The sequence below is a fragment of the Hippoglossus stenolepis genome, chromosome 18, assembly GCF_022539355.2.
Source record: "Hippoglossus stenolepis isolate QCI-W04-F060 chromosome 18, HSTE1.2, whole genome shotgun sequence".
NCBI lineage: Eukaryota > Metazoa > Chordata > Actinopteri > Pleuronectiformes > Pleuronectidae > Hippoglossus > Hippoglossus stenolepis.
In genome coordinates this window covers 11,959,992-11,972,984 of record NC_061500.1, presented here as the reverse complement: position 1 = coordinate 11,972,984, position 12,993 = coordinate 11,959,992, and the positions used below count along the sequence as shown (strand labels likewise).

The following is a 12,993-nucleotide window of genomic DNA, read 5'->3' as shown; positions in this document are numbered from 1 at the left end:
GACGTTTCTCAAGAAGACACATTTAGTGGTTGTGGTGTTAATGGAGCAGAACTGTCTCCTGGAGGAAAAGAATCAGAGCCGCCTGCGAGGACGGACCTTGGTAACATGTCTGCCTCTGTCTTTCTTGTTCCACACTGTAGAGCCTGCAGCTGGGTGCAGCGCTCAGCCAAGGCCAACATGCTTTATTATAATATAACACTGGTTGGTTTAGTGGCTACAGACAGGATTATTATTCCCCTTTACAACAAATACTAAAAACATTTCCTCTTATGAAACATTGTAACATAATGAACTCCTGAAAACAGCAGCTTGTGATTGGTTCACAAACACTTCTGTTGTGTCCCAGATGATTGTTTCACAACTGACACACACACACAGACACACACGTTATTGCTGCTGTTGTCAGGGGATTGACTGGCGGTTCTGTTGTTCCACCGGCTCATGAGATAATAACCAGGAGGATCAGATGACTGAGTTCAGGCGTCACTGTGTTTACATCAACTTCATTTACTCGTGTTGATTCTAGGGGGAGTTGCTCGCCGTGTTTGACACAGTGTATGAAAATTAAAACACATTAACACATGCTCCTTCCGTGACATCAATAACCTCTTTTAATTATCATGAAATCATAGTGAAGATTCTCTATACATACCAAAGAGAATGAAGAGGTTTGAATGTCCTGTGTAAAGAGGATTGAATGTGTTGAAAAGGTTTGAAAATTACTTGAAGCATTATGTGCATTTTGTAACTCATTAACCCTCTGAAGTCTGAAATAACACCAGTGTGGTTACACAGAAATGTACATACATTGATATCTTGATGAAATTCTTACCGCTCTCAGATTATTGGTGCTTAGTTTGTGTTGATTATTAACATAAGTAGCACTCTTTTAGAAATCAATTATTTTAGAAATATAGAAAGTTGTCATGGCAACTACTCTGAAAAGATTATGTAAATGTTGCTTTGTATATTTATATACGGTGAGTTATGTCATGGTGCAGATTAACAGACTTTAAGGAAACCACAATCACACACCACCCTGAAAAAGACAAATTAAACCGAATGGGTTTCTAAGATGCTAAATAATGAAGTTATTGTCTCCAGTTATAGAATTGTCAAAGTAAATGTTTCCATGTCTTTGCGGACACATACCAATCAAACAAACAAACCACCAGGGGTGAAAATATAATTTCCTTGGCAGAGACAAAAGTGCTGCAAACTGTAAAACACAAGAAATATTCAAAACACAATAATTAGGGGGAAATGCAACAAACACTCAAACACAGACGATGGTTACAACACAATCATTAAGGGAAACAGGAAGTGGCTGCACGTACACAACACTAATCCACATATACATCACTGTACGTATATGTTTCACAGTTTGAAGCATTTTTGAAAGAGGAGCGATGTTTCTGTTTGTGCTTTTGCTTAACCGCTGGTTTGTCCTCAGGGGCCACCGTACTTTAAACCAATAATTATGGCTCTTTAGAGATAAATCATCTCATCTATCTTTTTCTGGCTTTTTGCCACATGTGATTTTGCTTCTTGAAAGAATTCACAGGCTTCTTCTCCTCACTCGACTCAGCAGAAACATGTCATTATATTTTAATGTGTAAGAGTTTACAACATGGCTGAGTGGCATGGGGTATGAGGGATGAAAACAGTTTCCATTGCCTCAGGGCGACTTTAGTCCTATTTGCTATTTCCATGCGAGTTAATGTTTTTGTTGTTGCTATTATTATGTGATAAAACTTAATCCATGATCATTTGTTTTACCTCATTCCATTAACATCCTTTGGTCGATAAATACACGTTTGTCGTCATTGCTCCTCAAAGCGATGGATTAAAAACATGTTAACACACATGATACATGACAAAAACAACCACTTTCCACGTATTTTATTCCACATTTAAAACCCAAATAAATTCATATCACAGCGATGAAGCGGAACAATAGTTTACATGCTCTTGGTTTTCAAAAGTCCATTCAGTATGAGATATACTTGTTATAGCAGCAATAAACTAAAAGATACGAATGCACAAATAGCTCAGCACTTTAAAGTCCACCGCAAAAAACAGTGACAGGCAAAAATAGAGGATATCATTATGCTTTCATCTCAACCACATCACTGCAAGTCATTGATTCATATAGAGACACTTAGGTGCTTGAAGTGGTACGTCGTGGTATATTTCCATGTTTGAGTTATTGACCACACAGTTGACGGAAAACACACACACACACAATCACACGCACACACACAGACACACACACACACACACTGACCAGGTGGCCTTCTCAGTGGGAGGGATTCACTGTTAATGACAGCTGGTCACAGACGACACCCACTCGAGCTCCGTCTCAGGACTGATGTGCAAAAGGCACACACACACACACACACACAACATCTCACTTTCTCTACAACACTTACACATTTACTGCTGTACAGACATACGTTACAAAACACACACACACAGACATTGGGCACAGACTCCATAAAGGACCAAAACGAGGCACGACGGGACTTGGCAGAGCGACATGGAATGTATTGATTATCGATCTTTGATTGTGAAGCTCTCAGTCAGTTTAGTCATCAGAGTCCTCCTGAGAGAGAAGAGGGACAAGAGGTGGGCTGTGAGTTCACCGTCCTGTGATGGGAGCAGTTTAACCTTGAATCAAACATCTCCAGACAGCGTAATGATAGAAACCTCAGAAACTGTATCAACCAAATAATGTCAAAACAACCTTTAAGATGTTATTGCTTATATATTTTTTAAACGTTTAAACAGTTTGAAGTAATTTAAATATTAATGTTCCTCTATTCCCCTTAATCCTTAACCTTTGTACAGTTGTTCAGTTTAAGGCTAAACCAGAACAAAACCAGGGTCTTCAGGTATGAGTATGGAACCTTTTATGCTTTATTGGTTTGAAAAATACATTTTCCTACTTTTAATCCTGTATCCCTTTGTGCATTTATGTATTGTTACTGTGCACAAAAAATAGATTTTTTACACCATAATGCCTCTTAATTATTTATTAATAATTATTTATTATCTATTTATTGTTGATGATTACATTTTAATGAATTTATCTTAAAAATGATTCAGTCTGATGGGAATTGAAGTAACATCACAAAACTGCACTTCACCGTGAGCTAGTGTTTAACATTTAACATTTAGCTGCAAAAACCCTTGCTTGAATTCGTCCACCCCCCCCAAAAAAAACCACAGCTAATAATCATTTGATGTGAAAATATGTGACAATACAGAAGCTAAAGGGGATTTAAGGTGGTCTGATAAATAACCAACTGAATGTTGCATAAACTATTTGACAATCGGCTCAGTCTATCAACTGTTCCTGCAGCTTGAGATCACCATCTCACCTCTGTAGCGTCAGCAGGGTCGGTATCCACCGGTGACTCTGCCATGTTCTGTGCTGCTGAGGCCTCATCACTCTGGAAAAAGACAAAAAGTGTGCACAGTATCTGTAACGTGGGACTGGTTTGGATGCTTTCTTTTGTCATACTTGAGAGAAAACGTTCAGAAGAGCGTGCAGAAGGACAACATATGTCGGAGCGACAGAAGAAGACGTAATCTAAACAATGCACAGGATCCCCCCCAGCTCTTGCACTCGTTTTCATTGCAGTCATTATGATTATTGGTCATATTGAGTGAGTGGGCTGCTGTGGAAGAAACGAGGCGCTAATGAAGGGCGGTGGCGAGGCGACGTCTCCCGTGTCTAGCACAAAGGATGCCTTGATTACACCGTGCCATTGAAATGACCTTCCTTAATGGCGAGCGGTCACAGAGCGCTGACGTGTGCATGCGGCGGCCGACATAACCTGAAACCAGTTGTTGCACCTTTTCCTCCTGCTGTCGCATTCGCCGCCTCCATCTGTTCTCTCAGCAGAGCCAGTGAGACGCCAATAAACGCCGCCATTTCTATTTACCGTGGTCCGATTAAACTTTGGCCAGAAGTTTAAGATTTGTTCGGCCATTTTTAAAGACAAATCCAACATAAAGATCTGTGTAAACCACAATCTCTTCAAAGCAAAATCAAATAGAGCCTCTTCCTACAACGACTGTGTTGTTTGAGAGCAACTTTCAAGCAGGAATCACCTCCTGGGGACGTGAGTTACAGTGGCCTCTTTTATTGCATGTCTCTGAAAAGACCTGGGCAATAAGACGTGTTTGTATGAGGCCACTTTGTGTTTTCCTTCTACCTTTCTGGCCTTTGTGTCTGCGGGTGTGAGTCACCAGCAGCTGATGAATTAGTGAAACAACCAGATGAGGGGATTAATCAAGGCTCAGCGTCCGACCATCCACCGTTTATGTGTGTGCGTCAGACGTGGGAGACGATCTTTGATGGGCTCTCTCTCAACCTGGCATCAATTTTTCAAACCAAATCAATATTAATGACGTTTAATGACCGAGCCGCCCGGAGACGGCGGTTAAATGAGGTCAATCCGCCGCTGTCTGCACGTCAATCTCGCGCTGGGAATGCCAGGATTTTCATTCCTCAATCAGTCAGCCCATCATCCTCCTTTCAGTCAGTCAGCTGTGTGTCTGTTTGTCCATCTGTTTGTTGTGTTTGCCAGTTTGGCTTGTCAGGATTCCTCACGATGAGGCTGATCACATCCACAGGTGGAGCTCCCTCTCTGTTTAATCTCTCAGGGGGACTATGATTAGTTGTCGAGAAAAACACAACAAAGAGAGTCGATGTTTGTGGAAAATATAATTTCTTTGGTGTCTTAGGGTACTTTTCCCTGATCTCAGCCAATTAAAACAGAGCTGTGTGTGTGTGTGTGTGTGTGTGTGTGTGTGTGTGTGTGTGTGTGTGTGTGTGTGTGTGTGTGTGTGTGTGTGTGTGTGTGTGTGTGTGTGTGTGTGTGTGTGTGTGTGTGTGTGTGTGTGTGTGTGTGTGTGCTGCTTGCTGCTGCTGCGGCTGGTTGATGTCTAAATTTGCTGTTATGGATTCCCCCGTGTTTCACCTCTAATTAAGGGACGGGAGATTGAGCACCACAACAAACATTAGACAACGAGGTTCACGCTGCCGAAAGGAAATGTTTGATTGACTTATCTCCTGCGACTCACAGGGACGATACGAGAGGCGACGGTGATTCCAGAAATCAAATTACACTTTATTAATCCGGATGTATCGCAGTGTGGTTCGACAAAAGAAAAACAGGGATTGCTGCGTTTTTTTGTCTTGTTTGAATGATGAGTTCACGTACCAAGTTAATACTGTAAATGCAATTGTAGCATGGATCAAAGGTGAGGATCTTTCTGCCAGTTGTAAATAAAGGCGCCCCACAAGGTTTTCTTGTAAGCATGAATGCATTTCCTTCCTCATAAAGCATTGGGCAGATTATTGTGAATATTGAAAAACTTGCATTACTCCCACCAAAAAAGTATGAACAGTGTGTATCGCCTCATCTGTGCCCCCAAGTAGGCTCATGAGATACAAACAAAGTAGACCTACTTGTAAAATAATTGCTCCACAATGCTAAAACTGTGGGAACTTCTACTCTTTTATTTAATTTTTAATTTTGTTGAAGCCTCTTGGATGAGAGGTGAAACATCCTCAAGAAACACAAGCAAGTCCTGTTATCTATGTACACTTGTATAACTCCTAATGATATTATGACCTGGATGGCCGAGAATAATCACAGATAAATTGAACTAGTAGTTTTAAAAATGTACCCTTACCCATTGCAAACTTTGTGAATTCATGTTCAAAAAACACTTTTATATGAGGTTTCACATTTGGTTTTTCATGTGAATTAATTACATGTTCAATATTATTGCACATGTGATGTTAAACGTTAGTTGTGCCTAGTGTTTTAATGTGAAAACCCACTCCACACGTTATTTAATATGTACAATACTATTTGTGGTTTAGTTGAAAACATTTATGTTATTGTGATTTTAAAGATACAATATTAAATATAATGATTCCCTACATTTTATCAGGTAACTAATCTGTAATCTAGATTTTCTTTTAAATTGTGGACTGTAACTGTATAAACCCCAAATTTCCAGAAAAGTAAGAAACTGAAGATCCTGACCGTGAATAGACCCTGATGGGAATAGAAACGTGTGTGTGTGTGTGTGTGTGTGTGTGTGTGTGTGTGTGTGTGTGTGTGTGTGTGTGTGTGTTGCATCGCATCGGTAAATTGTTTGCGATGGTGAAATGCGTTCCTTTCCACCTTTGGACAAACAAAGGCGAGACTGACTGATGAACAATGCAGGAAAAGCTAACAATATATAATGGCTTTCATTTCAGAGAAGAAAGACACACATCAGAAACGAGAAGTGATGACAAATGACTCAAGGTCAGGAGGCCATTTTGATACAGTGAAGAGTTACAGCCGGCAGCCAGCGGCATGAAATGGATTGATGCGCTGTGCTGTAAACTGCCCTTTGTAAAGATGCCTTTGAATGTGTGCATGTTGTGAGTCAATCTGAAATTTGAATTCTTGACACTTTATGGGAAGAAACTAATATTAAGCATAATGATACGGCAGCCTTTGTGTATACGCCTACATATATCTCTATTTCTAAATCTGAACAAAATATTTTTATGAACATATATTTGTGGGAAAAGTCATCGAGCCTTTGGGTTGTCATTACCATGGCAACAGTTGAGGGTTGGCGTTGTCAGTTGATGCTACTGAATAGAACACGTCATAGACTTTATATAAAGATGGACAACGCCTCTCCACTTCCTCCCATCGTACAAAAGTGAAGCTAGAACATCCCAGATATGGGTGCCGCCATTTTGCACATTTGATGTCACTTGGAGTGCAGTAGTGATGGTGGTGTGGCGCCGCGGTATTGAGGTCCCGCCCATACACACGCTCAACCAATTACGAGTCAAGCTCAGCCGTCAATCATGACATTTCACCCCGTTCTTATATCATAAACAACTAATCAAAACCAAACACACCAGAAAAATTAACACTTAACACTAAAAAACATCAGCATAAAAAGAACTACTTAAAATCTGCCTGACATCTCCTTTGACTTTTTAGTTTGTTCTGTGTCCCATCTGCTAATATGGAGGAGACAGGGTTCATAACCTCCTGGCTCCAATTTTGGTGAGCATTAGCAGAATGGCTGATATTAGACCATAACATTTTATTTAGCTTCTTCTTTAGGAACTATAAGCTTTTTGTTTGTATTTCACGAGGTATAACTGCTACTTGAATGCAGCATGACCTTGCGATTTAGATTACACAAAGTAATAACGTTCATTATGAAGTAGGCCGACACGATATTAGCAAAGGGTAACAATAACAAGCTGCCAAACCTGCCAGTTAAGAACTATTATTAATGTCTGCCCACAAAAAATATTGCACCAATCAAAACTGTTATTGTCAACAAGAGAACACTAGGGGGTGCTATCACAATAGGACAATTTCCTAATTGACACAAAAAATTTCAATTCAAGTAAAAACATGTATTTAAGCTTCTGACAAAAATGTATAATATTTGACTTTGAATCAAAGGTATCTTTCTTACCTGTTTGGCCGGGTCCTTCTTGACCAATCCTGTGGCAGCGACAATGTTGCCTGCTCCCTCCACAGTTTTCTGAGCCACAGCCGTAACCCCGGTAACCATCGCTCCACCCACCTGAGACACCCCAGACACAGTTTTACCTGCGACTGAATGAACAACAGAAGAAAAGAGGGAAGGTAATTCAGAGTCTCAATACCCGTGAGGACTAGCAGGTTTCCACGGTGAAGAAAATGTAATTTGAGTGGTGCTGCCCTTTAGTGACTTGTTTCAAGTTGTCAGCGATTTTATTTTTAACAGGAAATACAAATGACTATTTACTACTCTGTGTTTCTTTTACACTCGTCTTCATACAGGGTTTCAAATTATGATGGTTAAAGTAAAAAAAAAAACTTGGAGATCGTCATGAGTCAACACTGTAATCATCTGTATTTCTTCTTTTTTAATACCCTCACTTGAAAATAGATCTGAAATATCAAAACACAATAAAGAGCTTTTAACTGTTTGTTGTTGTTTTGCCTGTTTGAGTCGATAAACAGGTTCATCAGCTCTAATGTCATCGAGTTACCTGGGAAACCCCAGTAACAGCCTGCAGGTGTTTTACTTTCAGAACTCTCCTACAGTTTCACCCCACCTTTAATTATCTAATGAACAATGCCCAGTGTGGTTTTGCATTTCAGGTTTTACATTTGTCTACTGTGAATTTTTAGCTGTCAACTTTCTCATGTTGTGTTAATAAGATTCTTGAAGTCAATCAACATTCACATTCATAGCATTCCTCTGATTCTTTTACAAGCGCTTTATCACATTCTGCTTCTGCTAAAAACTACTGTGCTGTGATGTCTTGTGATGGTGTCTTCTCCAACAGTGATTACTAACCTCCAGGTCGGCCCAAAATAATCCTGGATAAAATATAAGTGTCCTCATGACTGGTAGATAATATTTGTACAATAATCTTCCCCATCTGTGTGATGTAATTATAGCAAAATTCTCATAGTGTTAGGAGTTGTAACAATCAGTTTGAGAAATATTGATCTTACAGCTGCTACGCTTGATGATGTATGTGAATGTGGATCATGCGTTTTTTCTGCATTTCTTCTCACATGTTGTCTTCCCAGACAATTCTTAACATTTGCTATTTGTTTTATAAAAGAATAATTTGTTTATAAGAATAATAATTTATTTATTGTTCATGTGTTGTTATCATTGTTCTTGAATACAACTGGCACACAATTATTTCCCCCAAAATACGATAATTTCAAGCCTCTGATACAATATTTCAACATTTGTCATCTGGAAATATTGGTAGATATATACAACTGATGATATGGGGGACATGATAAGACATTACTTTATTTTCTTTTACCCTAAATGGTTGGTAAGAAATGCTCAACATAGGTAATTGAGTCCATCAGTGTTACACATAATAATTTATGTCCTGAAAGCAGCGACAGATCAAGGATCTAACGTGGGCCAATTCGTCCCACTGAGAGAAAAGATGATATCTGTTCTCCATTATTTTGAGGTTTTAATAAGACATCCTGTGTTTGTCTCATAACTCCAGTTTCCAAAACATTGACTGCACTTGCAGTGATGAATAGGATACCAGGATACAGCACTGTCCCTGGATGCCTACAGCAGGCGGTGTCCCTTGGTTTCTCTGCTTGTTATGTGTGAAGAATGGCGAGCCCTGCCTGGCCCACGGGGGATTAGACCGCTCGTGTTGAGTTGGGCGGTGAAATATGACACTTACTCACCTGCAGCGTTACGATATACAACTCTCTTACTGCACACCAGAGGACCCAGTGACGTTAAACCATGGATTATACTCTTTTTGCCTTTATTACTGTCAAAGTATTTCTTGGATGGTAACAAGATGAGCTTGTACATGTAAATACATGTTAGTTTTTACCTCCCTCGAGCTGGTTATGTTTTCCTCTGTGTTTATTTGTTTGTTCATTTGATAGTTAGCAGGATGACGCAAAAACAAAAAATCTGGATCTGGTGAATTTAAATTAGTTTTCATTAGGGGATCCTTGGCGGAGGTACAGTATGCACTCTATAGAGTGTCCCTCTAGTTCTCAATGGAACCAATGTTACAGATTCACTTAGGTGTGCATTAATGTGTGTATGCTGATACCTGTTGTGACGCCATCCTTTGTTTTGGTACCTGAAAGAAAATGTAGACGAAGCTCATTAGTCCAAAATATGAATAGGCTTCCAAAAGACAACAGTAACAGCTGAAAACACCAAGATACATTCAGACTCAAACTCAATAGGTCATGATAATAATCAGAGTATGGATGGATGGATAGATAGTTGGATTGATAGTTGGAGAGATGGAGAGATGGAGAGATGGATGTATAGGTGGACGGATGGATAAATACATATGTGGATAGATAGATGGATACAGTGAATGGATGATGGATGGATAGATGCATTGGTGGATAGATGGACAGATAGATGGGTGGACAGATGGATGTATAGGTGGATAGATCGATGGATAAATACAGTGGATGGATGATGGGTGGATATGTGGTTATGCAGATAGATAGATAGATAAATAGATAGATAGATAGATAGATAGATAGATAGATAGATAGATAGATAGATAGATAGATAGATAGATAGATAGATAGATAGATAGATAGATAGATTTATATTACATCATATTACATTATATTATGTTATATTACATTATATTATTACAACATCTTTAAATCTTTCTGTCTAATCTTCAAATAAAAATGAAAATCACAAATAAACATCCAGCACCCACCGACGAACATGACCCCGTCTTTCGTCTTCTCAGCCGCTCCGGACACTCCCTGCTTGGTCTTCTCCGCCGCCAGCGCGACCCCGTCCCTGGCTTTGGAGATACCCTTCATGAACGCGTCCATGGCTGCTCGAGACACACACACGCACACGCACACACACACGCACGGTCACACGGAGGCACTGAGTAGAAATAGAAAACGCGCTCACGGTGTTAAAAACGATGGCAGAAATAAAGCATGGCACCGCCCTGACATGTTTGTAAGAACCCTGCTCTGATCATCCACCTGTAGGAACTGTGCGTACAGCCCGCAGCCAATGAATGGATTTACTAGTATATCCAGGTTATAAAAAGAAGCGCACCTATCACGACGAGGGAAATAAAACCCGGCAGCCGCTGATCCTGTGGAACGAAGAGATGTAAAAATGAGGAAATGATGAGAAATGGAAGGAACAAGAACGAACCACGCACCTGTTTGCTTCAACTTCCTCTGAGCCCGCAGACCGAGAGTGCGCCGGGATGACAGCGGAGATTCTCACCCTGAGGAGCTGCACAACCGGTTTATTGTCACCAAACTACTACAGAGGGTGTGTGTGTGTGTGTGTGTGATGTCCTCTAAACACACACAGAGGGAGACAGAGGGAGACACACACACACAGAGAGAGACACAGACACACAGACAGAAAGACGCTCCACAGGTTTGACAGACGCCTCCCACGCCTCTGTGATGGAGAAGGAGCGATGATACTCCGTGATGCTGCTGATGCGAGAGAAGAAGAAGAGATGCTCTGCTGTCTCTCTGTGTGTGTGCGTGTGTCTGCAACACAATCACACGCGCAGGCACGCACGCACACGCACACACATGCACGTCTCTCTATAGTTGTGAGGACATAATGCATTCCCCAGCCCCTAACCTTAACCTGAACCTTAACCCGTAACACTCATTTGGGGTGCTTCGTCTTAAGCCCTTTACCTAAACCTTGCCTAAATCTAAACCTAACCTTATACCATGTCTTCACCTGAGATGTAGTGATTTATGTCACAGAGGACTTGCTTTAAGTCCCCATAAGGAAGACAAGTCCCCATGATGTGACTGTTTAGACAGTCAGCATGTCTCCATGACCTTCACCAGCAGCTCAGAAATGAAGTTATGCCTCATTAGGACCAGGCTTTGGTCCCTGTGAGGTCTACTGGTCCTGACAGGGTGAGTGTTGATGCTAAAAAAAGGTCCTGAAGAGGTAACAAAAAACGAGCACGCACACACACACACACACACACACACACACACACACACACACACACACACACACACACACACACACACACACACACACACACACACACACACACACACACACACACACACACACACACACACACACACTCTCACTCTCTCTCTCTCTCTCTCTCTCTCTCTCTCTCTCTCTCTCTCTCTCTCTCTCTCTCTCTCTCTCTGCGTGTATGTGGGTCGCCCACAGTGTGTAGGTGCAGCAGGATCTTTACAATCATCGTGGGCTGAATGCATCTGCTGCCGAACTGCTAATTAGTGGCAGAGTAATTACACAACACAACACCACTGGACTGTTCAGAGCTCCCACATGTGAGCGAGACGTTAACAACAGATGCACAGCCGGCTTTTTTCTCCGTTTTTTTGTATTGTAAATTAAAAGGCCATGTTAGAAGTGACTCATGCTGAATCAGATTTTATACACTCATTATTCACACTGACAGCTTTTTGATTATTGTTTGGATTATTCATCGTCACGAATGCAGCTGTAAACGCTGATACTCCATCGCTTCACCACCAGTGCTCACGGGATTCAAATGAAACAGATCTATAAAGCAATACTGAATGATTTACTAACAGTTGAAAGCCTTTAAATGTACTTTATTCTAAAGTGGTACCAGTTATAATCAACAATAAATCATCCGTTTAATATCAAAACTGCTGCTATAAATGTTAATTTGGGATTTTGGTTCAGATTGTCTGCAGCACATGGATTATTCCTTAATAAATATACTGAAAATACCTGAAAAAGGCCAGAAATACTGTATTTCATAAATGTGAGAAGTTAAATAGCCCCCCCCCCGATGATAAATGCTGGTGAAAAGCACTGAGAAGTCACTCTGAGCATTACTCATTGAGCCTCAGTGCTGGAGTTGTCATCTCCTCTTTGGGAAACCAGATGGCCTCAAAGTTTCTCCTCCGCCACTGCTCTGTAGGTTTCTACTCGTCCCCCCCCACTCCACGTCCCCGCTGTCTGTTGCTACGTTTTCTGCCTCTGAATCACCATCCACACCATCCTCCTCACAGACACTGGCAGTGATTTCTCTCCATTGTTGCTTGTCATGGTTTGATGCTCGTATTCGTCCCCGGTCTTAAGAGACTCGCTACTTCTTCCTCAGTGAGGTCAGGAACGCAGGCTCAGCTGCAAAACCACCAGCTTTTAGTCTCTGATTTCACGACATAATGAGAGCTGTTTCAGTGGGAGGCCATTGGATCACCAGAGACCGAAACCTAACCTGTGATTAACAAACAAAACAAGCACAAATTACACAGTAATCACCTCAATAGAGACTTTTTATTAGAGCGGATCCTCTTCAGGGTGACAGCAGAATTTTACTCAAGGACATTTCGAATGGTTTTGTCTTTAAATAAAAGCTTAAATTGCTCACAGAGGGAAAATGTTCAATTAAAT

General features: G+C 40.8%; 1 protein-coding gene across 2 annotated transcripts; it reads right to left on the bottom strand.

The window, feature by feature from the left end:
- Nucleotides 1-1,887: 1,887 nt before the first annotated feature.
- Nucleotides 1,888-11,089, bottom strand: LOC118098104 (alpha-synuclein). Of its 2 annotated transcripts, none has more exons than XM_035141569.2 (6): nt 10,657-11,089; nt 10,298-10,420; nt 9,659-9,688; nt 7,525-7,667; nt 3,384-3,455; nt 1,888-2,605 (listed from the first exon to the last, which is right to left on the bottom strand). In XM_035141569.2, the coding sequence occupies exons 2-6, from the start codon at nt 10,416-10,418 to the stop codon at nt 2,588-2,590; spliced, it is 384 nt and encodes a 127-aa protein (XP_034997460.1). In that variant the 5' UTR covers nt 10,419-10,420; nt 10,657-11,089; the 3' UTR covers nt 1,888-2,587. The 2 variants fall into 2 exon arrangements, with proteins under 2 accessions (XP_034997460.1, XP_034997459.1); XM_035141568.2 differs by having other exon boundaries at nt 10,766-11,083.
- Between the last annotated feature and the right edge of the window lie 1,904 nt (nt 11,090-12,993).

Bases quoted from the DNA above. Each gene is read 5' to 3' on its own strand.
- LOC118098104 (XM_035141569.2), bottom strand. From the start codon at position 10,418: ATGGACGCGTTCATGAAGGGTATCTCCAAAGCCAGGGACGGGGTCGCG. The intron at 7,668-9,658 runs GTATCAGCATAC...TTGTTCATTCAG, and splicing joins AAAGGATGGCGTCACAACAG to TCGCAGGTAAAACTGTGTCT. The intron at 3,456-7,524 runs GTAAGAAAGATA...GTCTTTTTCCAG, and splicing joins AGAAGGACCCGGCCAAACAG to AGTGATGAGGCCTCAGCAGC.